The sequence below is a fragment of the Lacerta agilis genome, chromosome 5 (assembly GCF_009819535.1).
Source record: "Lacerta agilis isolate rLacAgi1 chromosome 5, rLacAgi1.pri, whole genome shotgun sequence".
NCBI lineage: Eukaryota > Metazoa > Chordata > Lepidosauria > Squamata > Lacertidae > Lacerta > Lacerta agilis.
Genome location: NC_046316.1, coordinates 27,036,894 through 27,053,569, shown reverse-complemented (window position 1 = coordinate 27,053,569; position 16,676 = coordinate 27,036,894). Strand labels below are relative to the sequence as shown.

General features: G+C 39.9%; 1 protein-coding gene across 1 annotated transcript in view; it reads left to right on the top strand.

The window, feature by feature from the left end:
- CDH23 (cadherin related 23) overlaps window positions 1–16,676 on the top strand; it is a 364,543-nt gene that overhangs the window by 218,367 nt on the left and 129,500 nt on the right. The window contains 3 exon segments of the mRNA XM_033149078.1: window positions 9,432–9,504; window positions 10,420–10,536; window positions 13,294–13,406. Coding sequence (XP_033004969.1) covers window positions 9,432–9,504; window positions 10,420–10,536; window positions 13,294–13,406 — 303 coding nt within the window.

The following is a 16,676-nucleotide window of genomic DNA, read 5'->3' as shown; positions in this document are numbered from 1 at the left end:
AAATGAATAATGAAAAAGTCTCCACAGGCACACTTAAAGCAGGTTGTTGTTGTTTTGTTTTTAATGAAAAGTTGGTTGCTTGTCCACATGATAAAAGGAAGAAAATACAGGGCAATTCCCCTCTGTCCCAGCAGTACTTAGTACGCCCTTTCTCTCCAGCAACCAGTAGATATTCTTTCATTTTAGTTACATACTCAAGCTGGTGTCTCAGTAACCTCCTGTATATGCCTAAAATGCTTCAGCATGCACCTAAGGGCTTTCGTAGTTTTCACCTACAGCTGTTGGATGGCTCTCCCTGCTTTTGAGAGTGATTTGCAGGGCATGTGAAGTATTCAAATGAATACATTCACACACACACACACACACACACACACCTTCTTGCAACAGAGAAGGCTACTACCAAATCGCCTTATTCTCCAGTAAGCAAGACTAGAATTTCTCACATACGCTTTGCTTAGATATGAGACCTGTTGATCTAGATGAGACTAACCTCTTGGCAAATGGGCATAGAAATGTATTCCAAGTGAGGATTTAGCATCCTTACTTAGATGGGTTTTCCGTTTTATTCTCTTCCTCCTCCAAGGATGTGCAGAAAAAGGTGAAACTCCATGCAGTTGGAGCTATCCATGATGGATCTACTTTATAGTGTAGGGAGAACAATGCACAGTATTGGGCATTGCAGAAATCATGAGTGATGAAAAGCCTGATTAAAGACCACCTGCTCCAAGCAAAAATAGCAGAGGATGGCAATTTAATTATAGTATGATGGGCATCACTGGCATGTGAAATTACATAAAATATCAACTTTAATAGCAAATGCATCAGTCAAAGTTTAAGGGCTATGGTAGCAGTTCCCTCTATATAAAAATGTGGCAATTTTTTATTATTATTCTTCAGTTATAGCTTCAGTTATCTCTTCTCTTTTAGACTAGGCCTTTTTCTTGAGTAATATTAAGAAAGTCTAGGTTTAAATATAAAGCTGATTTATTTGTCTTTGTGTATAATTAAAAAAATATATTATGCATATTGTGTATATTGGTTTGAGATGAAGTGAAAAGTAAACTACCTTTATATTAATAAAGATTGCAGCCTTTCTCTTATAAAAACAGAGGAAATCATATTTTATTAAGCTTTACATTTTGGAATATTTAAAATACATGTATTCCTCACCACAGATAACTGATTAGAAGGGTGTGTGTGTGAAATCCCTAGTAAAAAAATATAGTTTTTTATATTTTGAATAATAGCTGACTAGCTAGAAACTGGGAATGATTTGATATTTCATTACAGTATTCTAGTTCCTCCCTAGAACTGTTTTTCTTTCTCTAATAATGTTAATTAGATTGCAAAGCAATGATTGGGAGATCAGGTTTCTTTTGTCCCTCTGGAAAAAAAATACATGCTAGAAAGTAAAATTTTAGTGGGTAGGAAAATACACACACACACATTTTTATACAAGCTTAACTAAATAATTGGTAAGATGGGGTGAGGGGAGCAAATAGTAAAGCTAGTGATAATTTGGGAGAGCATGCAAGGCAGGAGACTAATTCCGCCCGAACACTTTATGTTACACAGTGATCCTAGGATCTGTATTTGAATCCTGTAAAAATAAAGTCCCATCCTAGCAGGACGTATATGAAGTTTTCAGCCATTTTCTTCCTCCTCCTGCTGAGTTTATTTTCTGGACATGCTTTTTAAAAGAAAGAAAGAAAGAAAGAAAGAAAGAAAGAAAGAAAGAAAGAAAGAAAGAAAGGAAAACCTCCATTGTGGATCAGATCATTGGAGAATGAGGGACATGGTTTGGTGAAATTAAATATTTAATTAAACCATCTAATTTGTCAACATTTTCCCACTGCAAACTTTTGTTTCTGAAAGGTTTTATGCCTACTTTCAGAACAATTAATCCCCACAAATGCTATGCTGAATGGAAACATTTTTATTTAATGACCACATTTTTTTTTTGCCAGTGAATTCTATACATTCCCTTTCACTGTTTCTCCTTGTTGCCTAGTCACTTTCTTGACAAGAAGAAAAGAAATATCAAAGATAGAAAGTACAAAAATCTCTAGGGTGGGGGACTTCCGGTTAGGTGCCGGTCAATGGCGGACGGGAGTCCGACGGCTCCGTCCTCCATAAGGCTATAGGGATTACCGTGCCTGCGCCGCGGGTCCCTTAAAGCCACGGGAAGAGCGTCCCGTGGACCGCCTGCCTCGTGGGTCCCAGACGCGCCGTCTTTGCTCCTGATCGACCCTCGTAAGGGGGTAAATCAGGCGAGCGAAGCGCCGGTGCGGGGCTGAAGAGGCGACTGCCTTTGGAGGATCAAAGCAGCGATCCCGCCAGACTCGAGCACCCGACACTTCCTATGAAGAAGTCTCAAAAGGAACTCTGTAAGTAGAACTTTGGAACTGATTTAAAACGTTTAAAGAATAATAACTTACAGAGGAAAGATAAAAGGAAGCCTGCTCCCTTTGAACTGTTTACCGGAGCATGGTAGCGCTAAAAGATCAAAGCCACGACTAACGGAAAAGTTTTGCGAACTCTGCCAAACTTTTTAAAAGTGGATTAAAAGTTGTTCTAAGGATGTTTAAAGACCTAAAAATGAGAAATATGGCAAAAGAAGACACCGCTCTCCCTCAGGATTAGGATTCCGGGTCGGTAGCGGGCTGCAGTAATTTGTTGCCATTTTTTCTTGCTACTGTGTCAGTGACTGTTTACCAGTGGAGACTTTTTAGCTATTTTGTGGCCAGTTACAACTTAAAACAAAGACTTGGTGGTAACACTGCAAGGGAAACATAATTTCTGACTTGGATTAAAAAAGAACTAACTTCTTTTTGACTGAAAACTAGTGAGTTTTAAAAATTGTGAACTCTGTGCTTAAAAGTTAAACTGCTGGACTTGTGTGGAACTCCTGGCTCAGCAGTCTCTTTGTTCTCAGGAGGGAATTGCTGGCCACCTGGTGTTTATTCTTAAGACTGTTGGCTTTCTGCTGTGAATGTCTGAGACGGTTACCACAGCAACTGGAGTGACCTTGAGATTACAATTGCAGAGCTCACAGGACATGCATGAGAGCACTAGATCAAAAACATCTAGCTCTGCACAAAGAAAAGGCTCTATTTCCCTAACTTTACAAGAGCAAATGGAGAAATTAGCTGCAAGTGTAGCAGAAATAGCAGAAGGACTTAAATGTGTGACTGAGGGGTTGAAGCAAACGCAGGCTTCAGTTAATACAATCAGTACATCGGTTAATGCTACAGTTAACTCTGCAATAGAAAAACTCCAAGTGGACTTAAAAGCAGATATAAAAAATTCCACAGATACATTGGAGAGATCAATTGGCCAAATTGAAGAAAATGTAAGAAAGAATAGAGACGAAATAAATAAATTGGCACAGGAGGTAACAACGCTAAAAAAGGACTCTGAGGAATTTAAAGTGGTTAAGGAAAAAATTAAGAAAGTGGAACAGAAATTGGACAATATTGACTTGGAGAATTTAGAGGGAATTGGCACACGACAGAGAACTGTAGAAGAATCTCTTGCTTTTCTTCAACTCCACCAGAGAGAGGGGAACATCCGTCTCAGGGGTCTTCCAGAATTGGAAGGAGAAGACCTAAAGGCCTTTATTGTGAAGCAATTTTCGTCATATTGGGAATTGGAAGAAGTAAACGTCGCAGCACGCATAGTGAAAGCCTTCAGATTTGGGCCTAGAGGGTCCAGAGGGAAGAAAAGCAGCAAAACAGTCAGTGACTGTCTGCTGGTATTGCACGATAGAAACGACAGAGATTTCTTTCTGGATCTACATTACAGAAACAACCTGGTGGTACAGTGGAGCAAAGTCATCTTTTATAAGGACATCCCCAGATTTTTTTTGGACAAAAGAATTCCATATAACGATCTGGTTGCAGAATTAAGAAGGAACAACATCTCCTTCAGTTGGGAATTCCCAGAAGGTCTTGCATTTACATTTGAAGGAAAAAAGACAAGAATTAAATCCCTGGCTGAAAAGCAGAAATTTTTGGATAAACACCTGGAAGAACTCAAGGCAGGGTCACTTGACCCATCTCTACATAGACGCCCAGGAGTATTCCCACCGCCGGGGGTACCAGGACCAAGCGATAAAGACCCAGAAGAAGACAAGAAAGCACAAGCAACTGGAGGAGAGGACTAAAACAAAGGAATATGGCGTTGAAGTTATTGACATGGAATGTACGGGGATTGAACCAGAGACCAAAGAGACGCAGAGTATTTCATGGATTGGAAAAGAAGGATTTGGACATTATATGTTTACAGGAGACACACATAGTTCGGCGACACAGAAGATTATTACAAAACAAAAAGTTAGGCCAAGAGTTCATTTCATCTGATAAGGCCAAAAAGAGAGGTGTGGTAATATACGCAAAGGAGAAATATAATCCAAGACAGTTATTTAAAGACGAAGAAGGGAGATACATCGCAATTGAGATTAAAACACAAGGCGAAAAATTCTTGATTCTGGGACTTTATGCACCAAATGATGGAAAGTCAATTTTTTACAAAAAAATACATGACTTGCTGTTGGACTATTTGGATTACAAACTGATTTGCCTGGGAGACTTTAATGGGGCTGTTTCCACTTTAATGGATAGATCCCAAAGAACCAAATTAACAAACGATGGGAAACTGCCCAAGACTTTCTTTGAAATGGTGGACAATTTAAATTTGGAGGATGCCTGGAGGTTGAAAAACCCCACCGAGACAGAGGCAACTTACTACAGTGAATCCCAGAAGTCATGGTCGAGGATAGACTACATCTGGATATCGAATGAATTGACATCTAAAATATATAAAGCAGAAATCGGCCCAAAGACATATTCGGACCATAATCCTGTACAGGTAACCCTCAAAATGGTTTCCAAGGGATCCTTTAGATGGAGAATGGATGACGCGTTGATGAGAGATACCAAGCTGGTAGAAAGAGCTGTGAAAAAGATGAAGGAGTATTTTCAAATCAACTGGAACTCGGAAGTAGAAAAAAGAATTGCATGGGATGCAAGTAAAGCGGTAATGAGAGGATTCCTCATAAGTGAAAAAGCGAAAAAGAAAAAACTACAAAATGCAGAAATGGAAAGGCTGTTGAAATCAATTAAAGTTAAAGAAAAGGAGTTAAGAGGTCATCCCAAATCTTCAAGAATTCAAAAGGAAATTAAATACTTGCAATCCCAGTACGCTAAAATTATGAATCAAGATTTAGAATGGAAATTGAAAATGATGAAACAAAGATCATTTGAATCAGCGAATAAATGTGGAAAACTATTAGCTTGGCAATTGAAGAAAAGACAAAAGGCCAACGTCATCGGCAACTTGGCAGTAAATGGGAAAATAGTGGAAAACCCGGAGGAAATCAGAAAGTGCTTTCAAAAATTTTACAAGCAACTGTACAAGGAGGAGAGGATAAAAGAAGAAGAGATAGACCGGTTTTTGCAACAACATGGTCTGCAGAAAGTCCCAGAGGACAGACTAACAACCCTCAACCACCCAATATCGACCCAAGAAATTGAGGAGGCAATTAAGAACATGCAATTAGGAAAGGCCCCAGGACCAGATGGACTAACTGCAAAGTTTTACAAGACTCTTAAAGATTGGCTTTCACAGCCATTGAAAGAAGTATGCAACAAAATATTGGAAGGAGATAGGGCACCAGAGACGTGGAAAGAAGCCTTTATCACGCTGATTCCAAAACCAGACACAGATAGAATGCAAATGAAAAATTACCGTCCAATTTCCCTATTGAATGTGGATTATAAAATTTTTGCAAATGTTATGGCTACAAGACTGAAAAGAGTGCTGAAGGATTATATACACAAAGAACAGGCGGGTTTCCTTCCAGGAAGACAAATAAGCAATAATACGAGAATTATTGTGGACATTTTAGAAAAACTGGAAAGAAACATAAATACCGAGGCAGCACTATTGTTTATTGATGCGGAGAAAGCTTTTGATAAAATATCTTGGATGTTTATGAAAAAGAATTTGGAAAAGATGGGAGTTGGAGAAAGATTCTTAAATGGTATTAAAGCCATTTATACTGAACAAAGAGCTAAAATAATAATAAATGGCGTGATATCAGAGGAAATTGAAGTTGAAAAAGGAACAAGACAAGGGTGCCCTATCTCCCCTTTATTATTCATTACGGTCCTGGAGGTCCTTTTAAACATGTTACGAAAAGAGAAACAGGTAAAAGGAATCAGAGTGGGAGAGAAAGAATACAAACTACGCGCCTTTGCAGATGACCTGATGCTATCCCTACAAGAACCGGAAAGCAGTGTCCCCAAAGCCTTAGAATTAATTGAACAATTCGGACGTGTAGCTGGCTTCAAACTAAACAAACAGAAAACCAAAGTTTTAAGTAAAAATATGAGTGCAGAACAGATACAAAGATTACAGGAGGGCACCGGCCTCAATTTTGTCAAATCGGTAAAATATCTAGGTATCAATCTCACAGCAAAAAACGTGAACCTGTACAAAGACAATTATGAAAAACTGTGGATAGAGATAAAGAAAGACTTGGAGATATGGACAAGATTGAAACTGTCGTTAATGGGAAGAATAGCCGCCATTAAAATGAATGTTCTACCAAGGATGCTGTTTTTATTCCAAGCCATACCAATTTTGGATAAAATGGACTGCTTCAAGATTTGGCAAAGGGATCTATCGAAGTTTATATGGCAGGGCAAAAAGCCGAGAATTAAGTTTAAGGTGTTGACAGACTCCAAAGAGAGAGGAGGCTTTGCCCTGCCGGATTTAAGACTTTATTTTGAAGCAGCTGCCTTTTGCTGGCTAAAAGATTGGTTCAAATTAGAGAATGTAGATGTGTTGGACTTGGAGGGATATGATAATATGTTCGGTTGGCATGCATACCTTTGGTATGACAAAGTTAAAATTCACAGAACTTTTAAGAGTCATATAATCAGGAAATCTTTGTATCAGGTCTGGATTAGGTATAAAGACTTACTGGAGAGAAAGACTCCTAGATGGATATCACCAGTGGAGGCTAAGGCCTATAAGAGACTAAATATGTCTGCTAGATGGTTGCGATATATGGACATATTGCAACAGGAAGGGGACTCATTTAAGCTGAAAAGCTATGATCAAGTCAAAAGTCAAGTCCCTGACTGGTTGCAATATCATCAGGTACATGAAACTTTTAAACTAGACAAAAAAGTTGGTTTTCAGGAAATCAAAACTGGAAACGGAACTGATCGAATCGAACTCAAAAAACCTTTCCAAGATGTACAATTTGTTGCTAGAGTGGCATACTAAAGATGAGTTGGTTAAATCAACAATGATAGATTGGGCAAAAGATGTTGGTCATAATATTATGATGGATGACTGGGAGAGATTGTGGAGGAAAGATATTAATTTTACTGCTTGCAATAGTTTAAGAGAAAATGTAATGAAAATGCTATATAGATGGTATCTGACACCAGTCAAGCTAGCTAGAATGAACCCTAAAATGTCGGATGTGTGTTGGAAATGTAAATCGTCAAAAGGTACTTTTTATCACATGTGGTGGTCGTGTTCAGGGGTAAGGGTCTTCTGGGATAAGATTTATAACGAGCTTAAGAAGGTAATGAAAATTACCTTTTGCAAGAAACCAGAGGCTTTTCTCTTGAGCATGACCAATGATGAGATACCCAGTCAGGATAGAGTGTTTTTTATGTATGCCACAACAGCTGCTAGAATTTTATTGGCAAGAACTTGGAAGGGCGAAGAGATACCGACAATTGAAGAATGGCAGATGAAACTGATGGAGTACATGGAGCTTGCAGACCTTACCGCCAGAGTCCGAAACCAGAGGGAGGAGAAGGTGTCACAAGATTGGAAGAAATTTAAAGACTATTTAGTTAATCATGTTAAAATGAATGTTTGATTGTTTGTGCAGGAATATATAAAAGAATCGGCTTTAGAAGCATAAGTAGAGCTATAATTGTTTAAGAAGATATTATTTGATTGGATAGATCTATTTGTATAAGAAGATGACAAGATATAGAATATATGATAAGGAATATTTTGGTTTAGATAAATTTAAAAAATATTAGAATATTGAGTATAAGTTAAGGACAAAAGAAATGAAGCTACCTTAAAAGTATATATGTTTTTGAAGACAGAGGAGGGACCAGGGGTAGTCCCCCCAAGAAGTTAAAACAAGTTTAGAAACAGAGATAAGTACTTAGTAAGGTTTGTATAAGTTTGTTTTGCTGTATGGTTTTGTTGTATTTTTGTATTGTTGATTGTTTATTATGTTTTTTTTTGGTGTTTATGCATGTAGGTTTAATGTTGTTTTGTCTTGTTTCATGGAAAAATAATAAAATCTTATAAAAAAAAAAAAATCTCTAGGGCGAGCCTAGAATGATGAAAGCATGGTGCCTTTGTCTCTCTACAGTGTATCCAGTCCAGATACAGTCACAATTTGTTCTAAGGGTGTTTTCACACATTGTCAGGCTTATGTGCAGGTGTTCTTCATTTGAAGCAATGTGTGTGCAGTGGAAAAATTTTCTGTGTGTAGAGTGTAGAGATACTGCTCCTCCAGCCTGTGCGTCCATTGTGAGAGAACCCAGCATATACAAGCTACACTTGGCAATGTTGTTAAATGTTGTTAAATGCAATGTTGTTAAATGCCTACTGTGGTGTTAGCTAGAGGCCAGTCTATTACTTTTTATCTCTTCAAGTTTTAAGGCACTATTGACAATGGGATTATTGAAGTATTGGCTTCTACTATTACATATTTTGTTGTGCTCTTGAAAAAGGTGTGGGTGTCAAGACGGAGTTTGAACTATAAAAATAGAATAATGTTCTGAATGTGAATAACATAGAATCATAGAATTGTACGGTTGGAAGAGACCCAGAGGGTCACCTAATCGTTCAGCCCCCTGCAATGGAAGAATCTCAACTAATGTATCCATGTCAAATTGCCATTCAACTTCTGCTTAAAAACCTCCAAGGAAGGAGAGTCCACCACTTTCTGAGGGAGTCTATTCCACTGCCAACAGTTCATTTCATAAGTAAGTTCTTCCTGATGTTTAGTTGGAAGTCAAATTTATTATTATTGCTCAGTCTTCAAGACAGATTCCCCCCACCCCCCGTGACTTTGGAAACAGGTGTAGAGGATCATCTGGTTACTGCAACTTGAAATGCATAATTGTTTCCTCAGTGTTTGTTCCGTGTTTTGTTCTGGTGGCTCAGTGTTCATATTGTGTCAAAGTTTGTATTATATTAGCAAAATAAAATGGGATGCTGAATGAAATAGTAGTTAAAAACAAAATGTGTCGCTTTTTTTCCAATCTATGAGACCGCGCTGTGTTTTGAGGTGTTTTGCATCATGCTTCATCATAACATTATTGTTGCTAGGTTAGATGTTTATGTTGTGTGCTGTTTTTTCTCTTTTATCTTCGTAGGATGAAAATGACAACCCACCCACATTCAGCAAGCCTTCCTATGTCATCACAGTCATGGAGGATATTATGGCAGGTTTGTGAGCTGCTCCTGTCATTTCTGACACTGCCTTGTTTCTCTAAGCAATAGTTAAGACTAATCATAGTTCTGAGCCCTGACATAACAGCAAACACAGTTCGTTGAAAACAAGTGGAAGCGTCCAATCTCCTCTTTGTAACCACACCATAAACTAGATCATCATTTAGTGCTATGTTCACACCAAGTCAAGCTGTTCCTAGGGTATAGCTCAAGCCATAAAATTCTGTCTTTCTGGGAGCCATGTGCCCTACCTGTCTCTCTGCTTGCTGCATTCCTGTGGCTACTTGAAGGAAAATCACTTTTCACGTACAAATCTTGAACCAGAAATTAAAATAAGGCTGCAAGCCTAAGCATGTTTACTTGAAAGTCAGCTCCAGCAAAACCAATAGGACTTATTTCAGGACCAATATGTTTCAAATAAGAACATTAAAACAAAATCTGCCATTATTATTCTCACCCCCCCCTGAAATCTAACGTTTTCCACAGAGCAACCCCACCCCCCTCTGAAATTCACTTGGTCCTTCTGTGCCCCTCTCAGCATATATTCTGGCACTGTCACTGCATATTTTTCCCATTCAGTGTCACCTGCCATGGAGTGATAGGGTGAATTTAGTAAGTGGCAAATATGGAATGTCCTTACTACTTAATAAGCATGTTCACTTATTCTTTAGCACACATTAGCTTACATTAAGGGAGGGGGACCACACCATGTTTCAATGAATACAGAAGCACAGCAATGGTATAAAGTGTTAACCACTTGGTTACTTGGATGTCTGTACTAGGCTTATGTTCCAATGACATCTGCAAGCTTAAATCAGCTTAATTTCAAAGTAGTCTAATTTGGCTGAAGAATCAAGCTAGCGGTGTGCCTGAAAAATGAGAATCCCCATCACCTTATTATTTTTCTCCAAGGAGCAACAGTGCTATTTCTAAATGCCACTGATTTGGATCGCTCAAGAGAATATGGCCAGGAGTCCATTATCTACTCACTGGAAGGTTCTTCTCATTTTCGAATCAATGCTCGCTCAGGTAAGCACAACCACAATATTTTTTTCTCCTTTCATGCTTATTCCATCATGTCTTTGCAGTTGTTATCTTTATTCTCTTCTTCTGCTTCTTCTACTCTCTCCCGTTTTTGCCATGCTGCCCAGCCACAAAAGAAACAAACTAAGTCTTTTGAGTGTCAAAATAATGACTCTTCAGCACATTATAATTCCCATACAGTGTAACCATAAGGTTATTTTTGTGACATTCTTCAAGGTGGGTGTGCAGATTTCCCATAATCCAAAGCTACACATACTCTAAAAATCAAGGCAGATTGCCTTAAGGTATGGAAAACTACACCAGGATAAGGCAGTCTTATCAGTGCTGTTCTTGGGGTCTCCCTAGTTTTCATACTGAAAATTTAAAAGATTCTAATTAGGGATGGTGGGATTTTTTTTGGATTTTTTTCCCCAGAGAGAGGGAGTTTTAGATTCTTCTCTTATTCATTCACCTGGAAAAAGAAATTCTCAAACTATTCCCCATCATTTTTTTGCCATTCCTCCACCCACAATGCCAAGGAATGGTCCATGGCCCTGTGGAGGATGTAAAATGAAGACTAGGCTGCCAACACAGTTGATATTGAGACTTCTAGGGGGGAAAGAACAGAGCTGTGCTATTGCCACTGCTGATGGTGAAACTTTTGGAGAATTTATTCTCCCCTGGAGAATTGCAGCAGTGTGTTTCCCACAATTTCTCTTACCACAAATACAGTGCAGAACTTTGAGAGGCTACTTCCACTCAAAGTATGCATGAGCCACAAGATTCAGTTGGGACCCAGAATTGGCACTTCATAAAACAACCCACCTTGATCCAAGGTGCTTTATAGGCTGTCCAGTTTGCCCTCAGGTCCAGCCAAGTTGGCTTTGTTCCCCATTTACAACTGGGAAATAATAATAATAAGATTTTGTTGTTGTTGTTGTGTGCCCTCCATCTTTCCCAACATCAGGGTCTTTTCCAGGGAGTTGTCTCTTTCTTCTCATGAGGTAGCCAGAGTACTGCAGCTTCAGCTTCCAGTGAGATAATAATAATAATAATAATAATAATAATAATAATAATAATAATAATAATAACAACAACAACAACAACAACAACAACAACAACAACAACAACAACAACAACAACAACAACAACAACAACGATAGCTATAGCTTTATTTCCTTTTGACCAGGGATGGGGAGCATTTTTCAGCCTAAGTATCACATTCCCTTCTAAGGATCTCATTTACTGATCTGGTCACTACCTGATCTGGTCTCCTGTCTTCAGTGGTAAAGCAGGTTCTGGGGCTTTTCAGAGGGGGCACCATATAAGTTTTAGGGGCAAGATAAAGTAACACATTCTGAAGTTTTAATCTGCTGGGGTTTTAGAGATACAATACTTAATGCTGTTTGTTTGTTTGTTTGTTTGTTTGTTTGTTTGTTTGTTTGTTTGTTTGTTTTAAAACAAACATGTTCATGTAGAGTTATTCTGACTGAATATTGATATTGTGTTTGCTTATCATTTTATCATCCCTGCCTCAAAACATCCCTTAATGAGACAGGATATTATTATTATTATTATTATTATTATTATTATTATTATTATTACTTTTGCTATTTCCATTCTAGATCACTGGATAGTGATGTTTTACCCCAAGTGCACAAAGTTCAGTTGAGACTTATCATCTAGTTTATCATAGGCCTCATTTTCCTAATTTCCAAGTGATTTGGGGGGGGGGAAGCTTAGCAAGGTTTTTGTTACGAGATCAAGTTCGGCCATGATGACCCTCCTTATTTTGTAGGGAGATAGATGCATTCAGGAGAAATGAAGAAACATTATATTTCAATTCTGTGGTTTAGGCACAGAAGAACTTTTCTGTAGAAGTATCCTCACTGAAATTAGCTGAAACTGCTCTGTGAAGGTGTGCCTAATTGGATGTAACTTTGTGGGCAAAGTAGAGCAATCCATCACTGACACACACTATTTTTTTATTTAAAAAATCCCCCACTGATTAATTCCCCCCCCCAGTCTACAGATTAATGGATATCACAGGAACTTGAGAGGCAAATGTATTTTAGTAAACCCTTTGACCTCTTGCAGTTCTGTGATCTAGATTAGTTTTTAACCCCATCTCTGATATATCTGCTGTGAGAAGCACCCTACAGTCGAAGAGAACTGAAATGCATAATTGTGTTTTAGAAGCTGAATTCTAGGGTTGGGGTGTGGGGACTGTGGAAGGGCTGGTGAATAGATTATCCCATCTGGTTTAGCGCAGACGTTTTTGGTCCCTTTCAGCAAAATGGCTGTAAATGAAAGTCCAATTAGAGGAGAGTCCTGCAGCATCAGATAATAATTAAAGAAGTGGCAGGTAGAGCTCCAGTTTCCAGGTATCACTAAAGCTCTGCCAAAGGCATACATTTAAAGGAAACCCCCTCCAAAAAAATAAAAAATAAATAAATCATGGGATGACCAACTTGAATGGCCTCTGAATGTCTGATACTGGGAATCGTAAGTGTGTAGAGTTCTATTACCCTCCATGTCCTGCTTGTGTAGCCTTCCTGTAGGTATCTGGTTGGCCCCTGTGGAACCAGGAGCAGATGGGCTTTTTGTCTGATCCCGCAGGGCTCTTCCTATGTCCCTAGGTGCTGTTCTCTGTGACCTATAACAAGGAAAACTCTTTCCTGTCTCCTGTATGTTGCTGAACCACAAACTTTCAGCCTACAAGCTCTCCCTTCTCTTTTCACCTTCCTCTCTTGCCTTCTGCAGGGGAAATCACCACAACATCTCTGCTGGACCGGGAAGCTAAATCTGAGTACATACTCATCGTGCGAGCAGTAGATGGCGGTGTGGGTCACAACCAGAAAACAGGCATTGCCACTGTGAGTTGAAATTATTCATTTCCCCTGCCGTGATGTGTGTTGCGTTGTTGTTTTTAAATCATGATGCATATTGCTGGGCTGCAGCTCCCATCATCCCCGACTATTGGCCAGACTGTTTGGGACGGATGGGAGTTGGTGCCCAGTATCGTTTGGAAGAACCATCAACTCTTTTCAACTCCGTGAAGCAGCATGTTAACTGGGTTCCTTCTTGCCCAATACCACCCAAGCCTACATAAGGAAACTGAAATGATCCCTCACCCACCCTGCCTCAAGTCCCAGTTTTATTTAAATACCTTGCAAGGAAAGGGGCCTCTTTGGCTGTGAAGGGTTTTCCTTGAGGAGTGATTTATCTTGGATTGTTAAAAAGAGACTGGAGGGAAGAGGGAGAGAAAGATGCTGCTGCCAACAGTCATCTTGCCTCAGCCTCCAGGAGATGCTCAGAATGGCCTTTTCCTTTCTCCTCTCTTTTCCCCTCTTGTCATTGTGCAGCCCTAAATAATTACACATGAGATGTTCCTCATCATGACAGGCCTCCTTGCAACCATCTCCAGAACGGACATTGTTTCATTCACATGGGTTTTGCATCCTAATGATGGCATGCCAAACATTATTTTGAGAAACTTGGGTTTTTTATTTGCCTCAGGTGGGAAATCACATTTCCACACATTTTGTGTGATCTGCTCTCTCTCTTTCCCTCCCCCCCCTCCCCGCCCCAAGTATAGGCTCTGGAATAACAGATGCCTCCTTCCATCTCTGTCTAATTGTGTGGCTTTGCAATCAAGCAGAGCGATCTGGTTGCCCCATCTTAAAGAGTTCGAAACACTGAAGTAAAGGAATAATGATCAAACCTACCAGGCCGCCTGGGGCAACTTCAGGGCTTCAAATCCTCCACTCAGCTATGAATCTCACTGGGGGACAGTCACTGGCTCTCAGCCTGGCCTACTCTGCAGGGTTGTTGTGCAGATAAAAGAGGGAAGAACCACATATACCACCTTGAGCCCCCTGTAGAAAATACGGAATATCACTGTGATATTCCACATACACAGTAGCCCTAAACACATGAGGCACAATCAGGCAGGAAGTTCTTTTTCCTGCAGAAGCCCCTTTCAATATGCACCCAAGAAAGGCCACTGCTTGATGGATTAATGCATATATCCAGACTCACAACTGCTAGCTGTGAGCACCAATAAACAGATGAAGTTCAGCTCCAGAGGTTTTGAAGTAATCCTTCTTTTATTTATAAGCTAAACATATATATATATATATATAGAGAGAGAGAGAGAGAGAGAGAGAGAGAGAGACTGTGTGAGTTTCAGTCACCTAGCAGAGATGAGAACACATTTTACCTCAGAATACTCTCCTCAGAACTGACAGTTAAGAACAGTTAGGAATAACAGTTACCAAGTAAGCTCCTCCTCCCCCCCCTCTCTCCACTGAGTCAGGAGATTGACAGAAAGGGAGGGATGAAAATGCTAACACTGCTCTGCAGAGCCAAGCTGGCATGCTCAACATGGCAGCCCTAGCCTGCCTTTCCCGAAATGAATGTGCAAGGGAGTGGAGAGGGCAAAACATGATTAAGAACAGAAGCAGAACTATTTTGTTATTGCTGGGAAGCAAAGCAAGAGACACAACACAGAACACCACGCAGACATGGTCCTTTCCTGAAACATTCTCCCTGCCCCCTTGTCACCTTCCCCTTTATTAGCTGGTGTCCTTTGACAATTTCCTTTCTTTCGTATCAGTATTGCTGCTTTCAAGCCTCCTCTCATTTGTTCTTGGTATTTGCGCTCTCTCTGTGTGTGTTTTTTTTCCTCTTTCTTTCTTTCTTTCTTTCTTTCTTTCTTTCTTCCCTTCTCATCTTTACTGTGTTATTTTCCCCATCCATTCACACATTATTACAGAATGAATAAGCTGGGTCCCTGCTGGCCAGATACTCTTCAAACAATCAGCCACTGCTCAGTCTACCAGGTGACTGCCCCAGGGCACCTAACTAATAGGAATTTCAAACACTTTAAATAATTTACCAGGGCGGTGAGGAAACCAAGGCAACTGTCTTGATTGCATGTCTGAGCTTCTCTGGTGTGCTCCTGGCACTATACTCTCAGGGCACAAAATCCCATAAATGCACCAAATTATCACCGCCCGCCCCCCTTTTTTACCTTTTTCAACTTTCTTATCAAAGCTTGCATTTTCAAAGGAATTAAATTTTTCATTGGCTTTGCCAAATCTCCAGAAATAGCTTGGTGATATCATGCCTGTGTCTGTCTTAGAAATGTTTATAAGTAACTTCCAGGTAGTATTTTTAAAATATAGAAATGGCTTGATTGGGACTATTTCAGCGGTAATTTCCTTTCCAAGTTCTGCTGCATACCCGTAGACTGTGCCACAATAAAGATGGCTCCAAGTTGTTTGCTCTGAGTTTATTCGCTTTTCAGTTACTTCGTTCATTCTCCCGGCAGCGTTATTATACTGCTCTCCCTCTATTTTTCTCCCCCCTTCCCCCCCCCCCCGCTCTCTCCACTCCTCCAGTTGTCACTTATTTTAGAAAAGCGGGGGTGGGGTGGGATTTCATCTGTGTCTTATTGTCTATTTATTCATTTATTCCAACGCCCCAGTATAAGTTCATATATTGATAATGGCATTTTACCGTCAAGATTGCGTCAGGGTCAAGGCTTCTCACTGGGTAAGTCGTTCTTTGTCTCAGTGTCCAGGACTCCCCCCCCCCCTCCTCAGCCTGACGGCGAGGGGTGCCGAGAGTTCCTTTCAGACACCACCGACTTTTGGGGCCGAAATCGCCTTCCGGACCTTTAATTTGGGGGTGCGTTTAGCCTTCCGCAACCCCCTTTAGTCCAGTGAATGCCCCAAGAACTCAGCAGCTCTTGGAGCACACCCGATCGCGATCCGTGGTAAAACCAGAAGCCCAGTCTTGGGTAATTTAATGGGATCCCTCTACCTTACAACTTGCCTTGCCTTCCTCTGGTTTTTGGAGTGAGGTTTCTCCTCTCTTGATCAGATTTGTCACTTTCTTCCATTTCCCTTCCTCTTCTTAAATCTCGATGGCATTGCATGGCCCTTCTTAAAATGCCCAGAAGGAGCTGTGTTTAAATTGTTCAGGAGTATCGTGTCATTGCAAATACCAATTTGGTGTCATCTTCTGTATAGCATTACTATGTGTGTGCAAGTGCTATATTTATCACAGCGACTAACAAAACAAGAGATTAATTTCTCATAGTGAAACATTTCAGCTTTCAGTTGCTCTGAAATGATGTG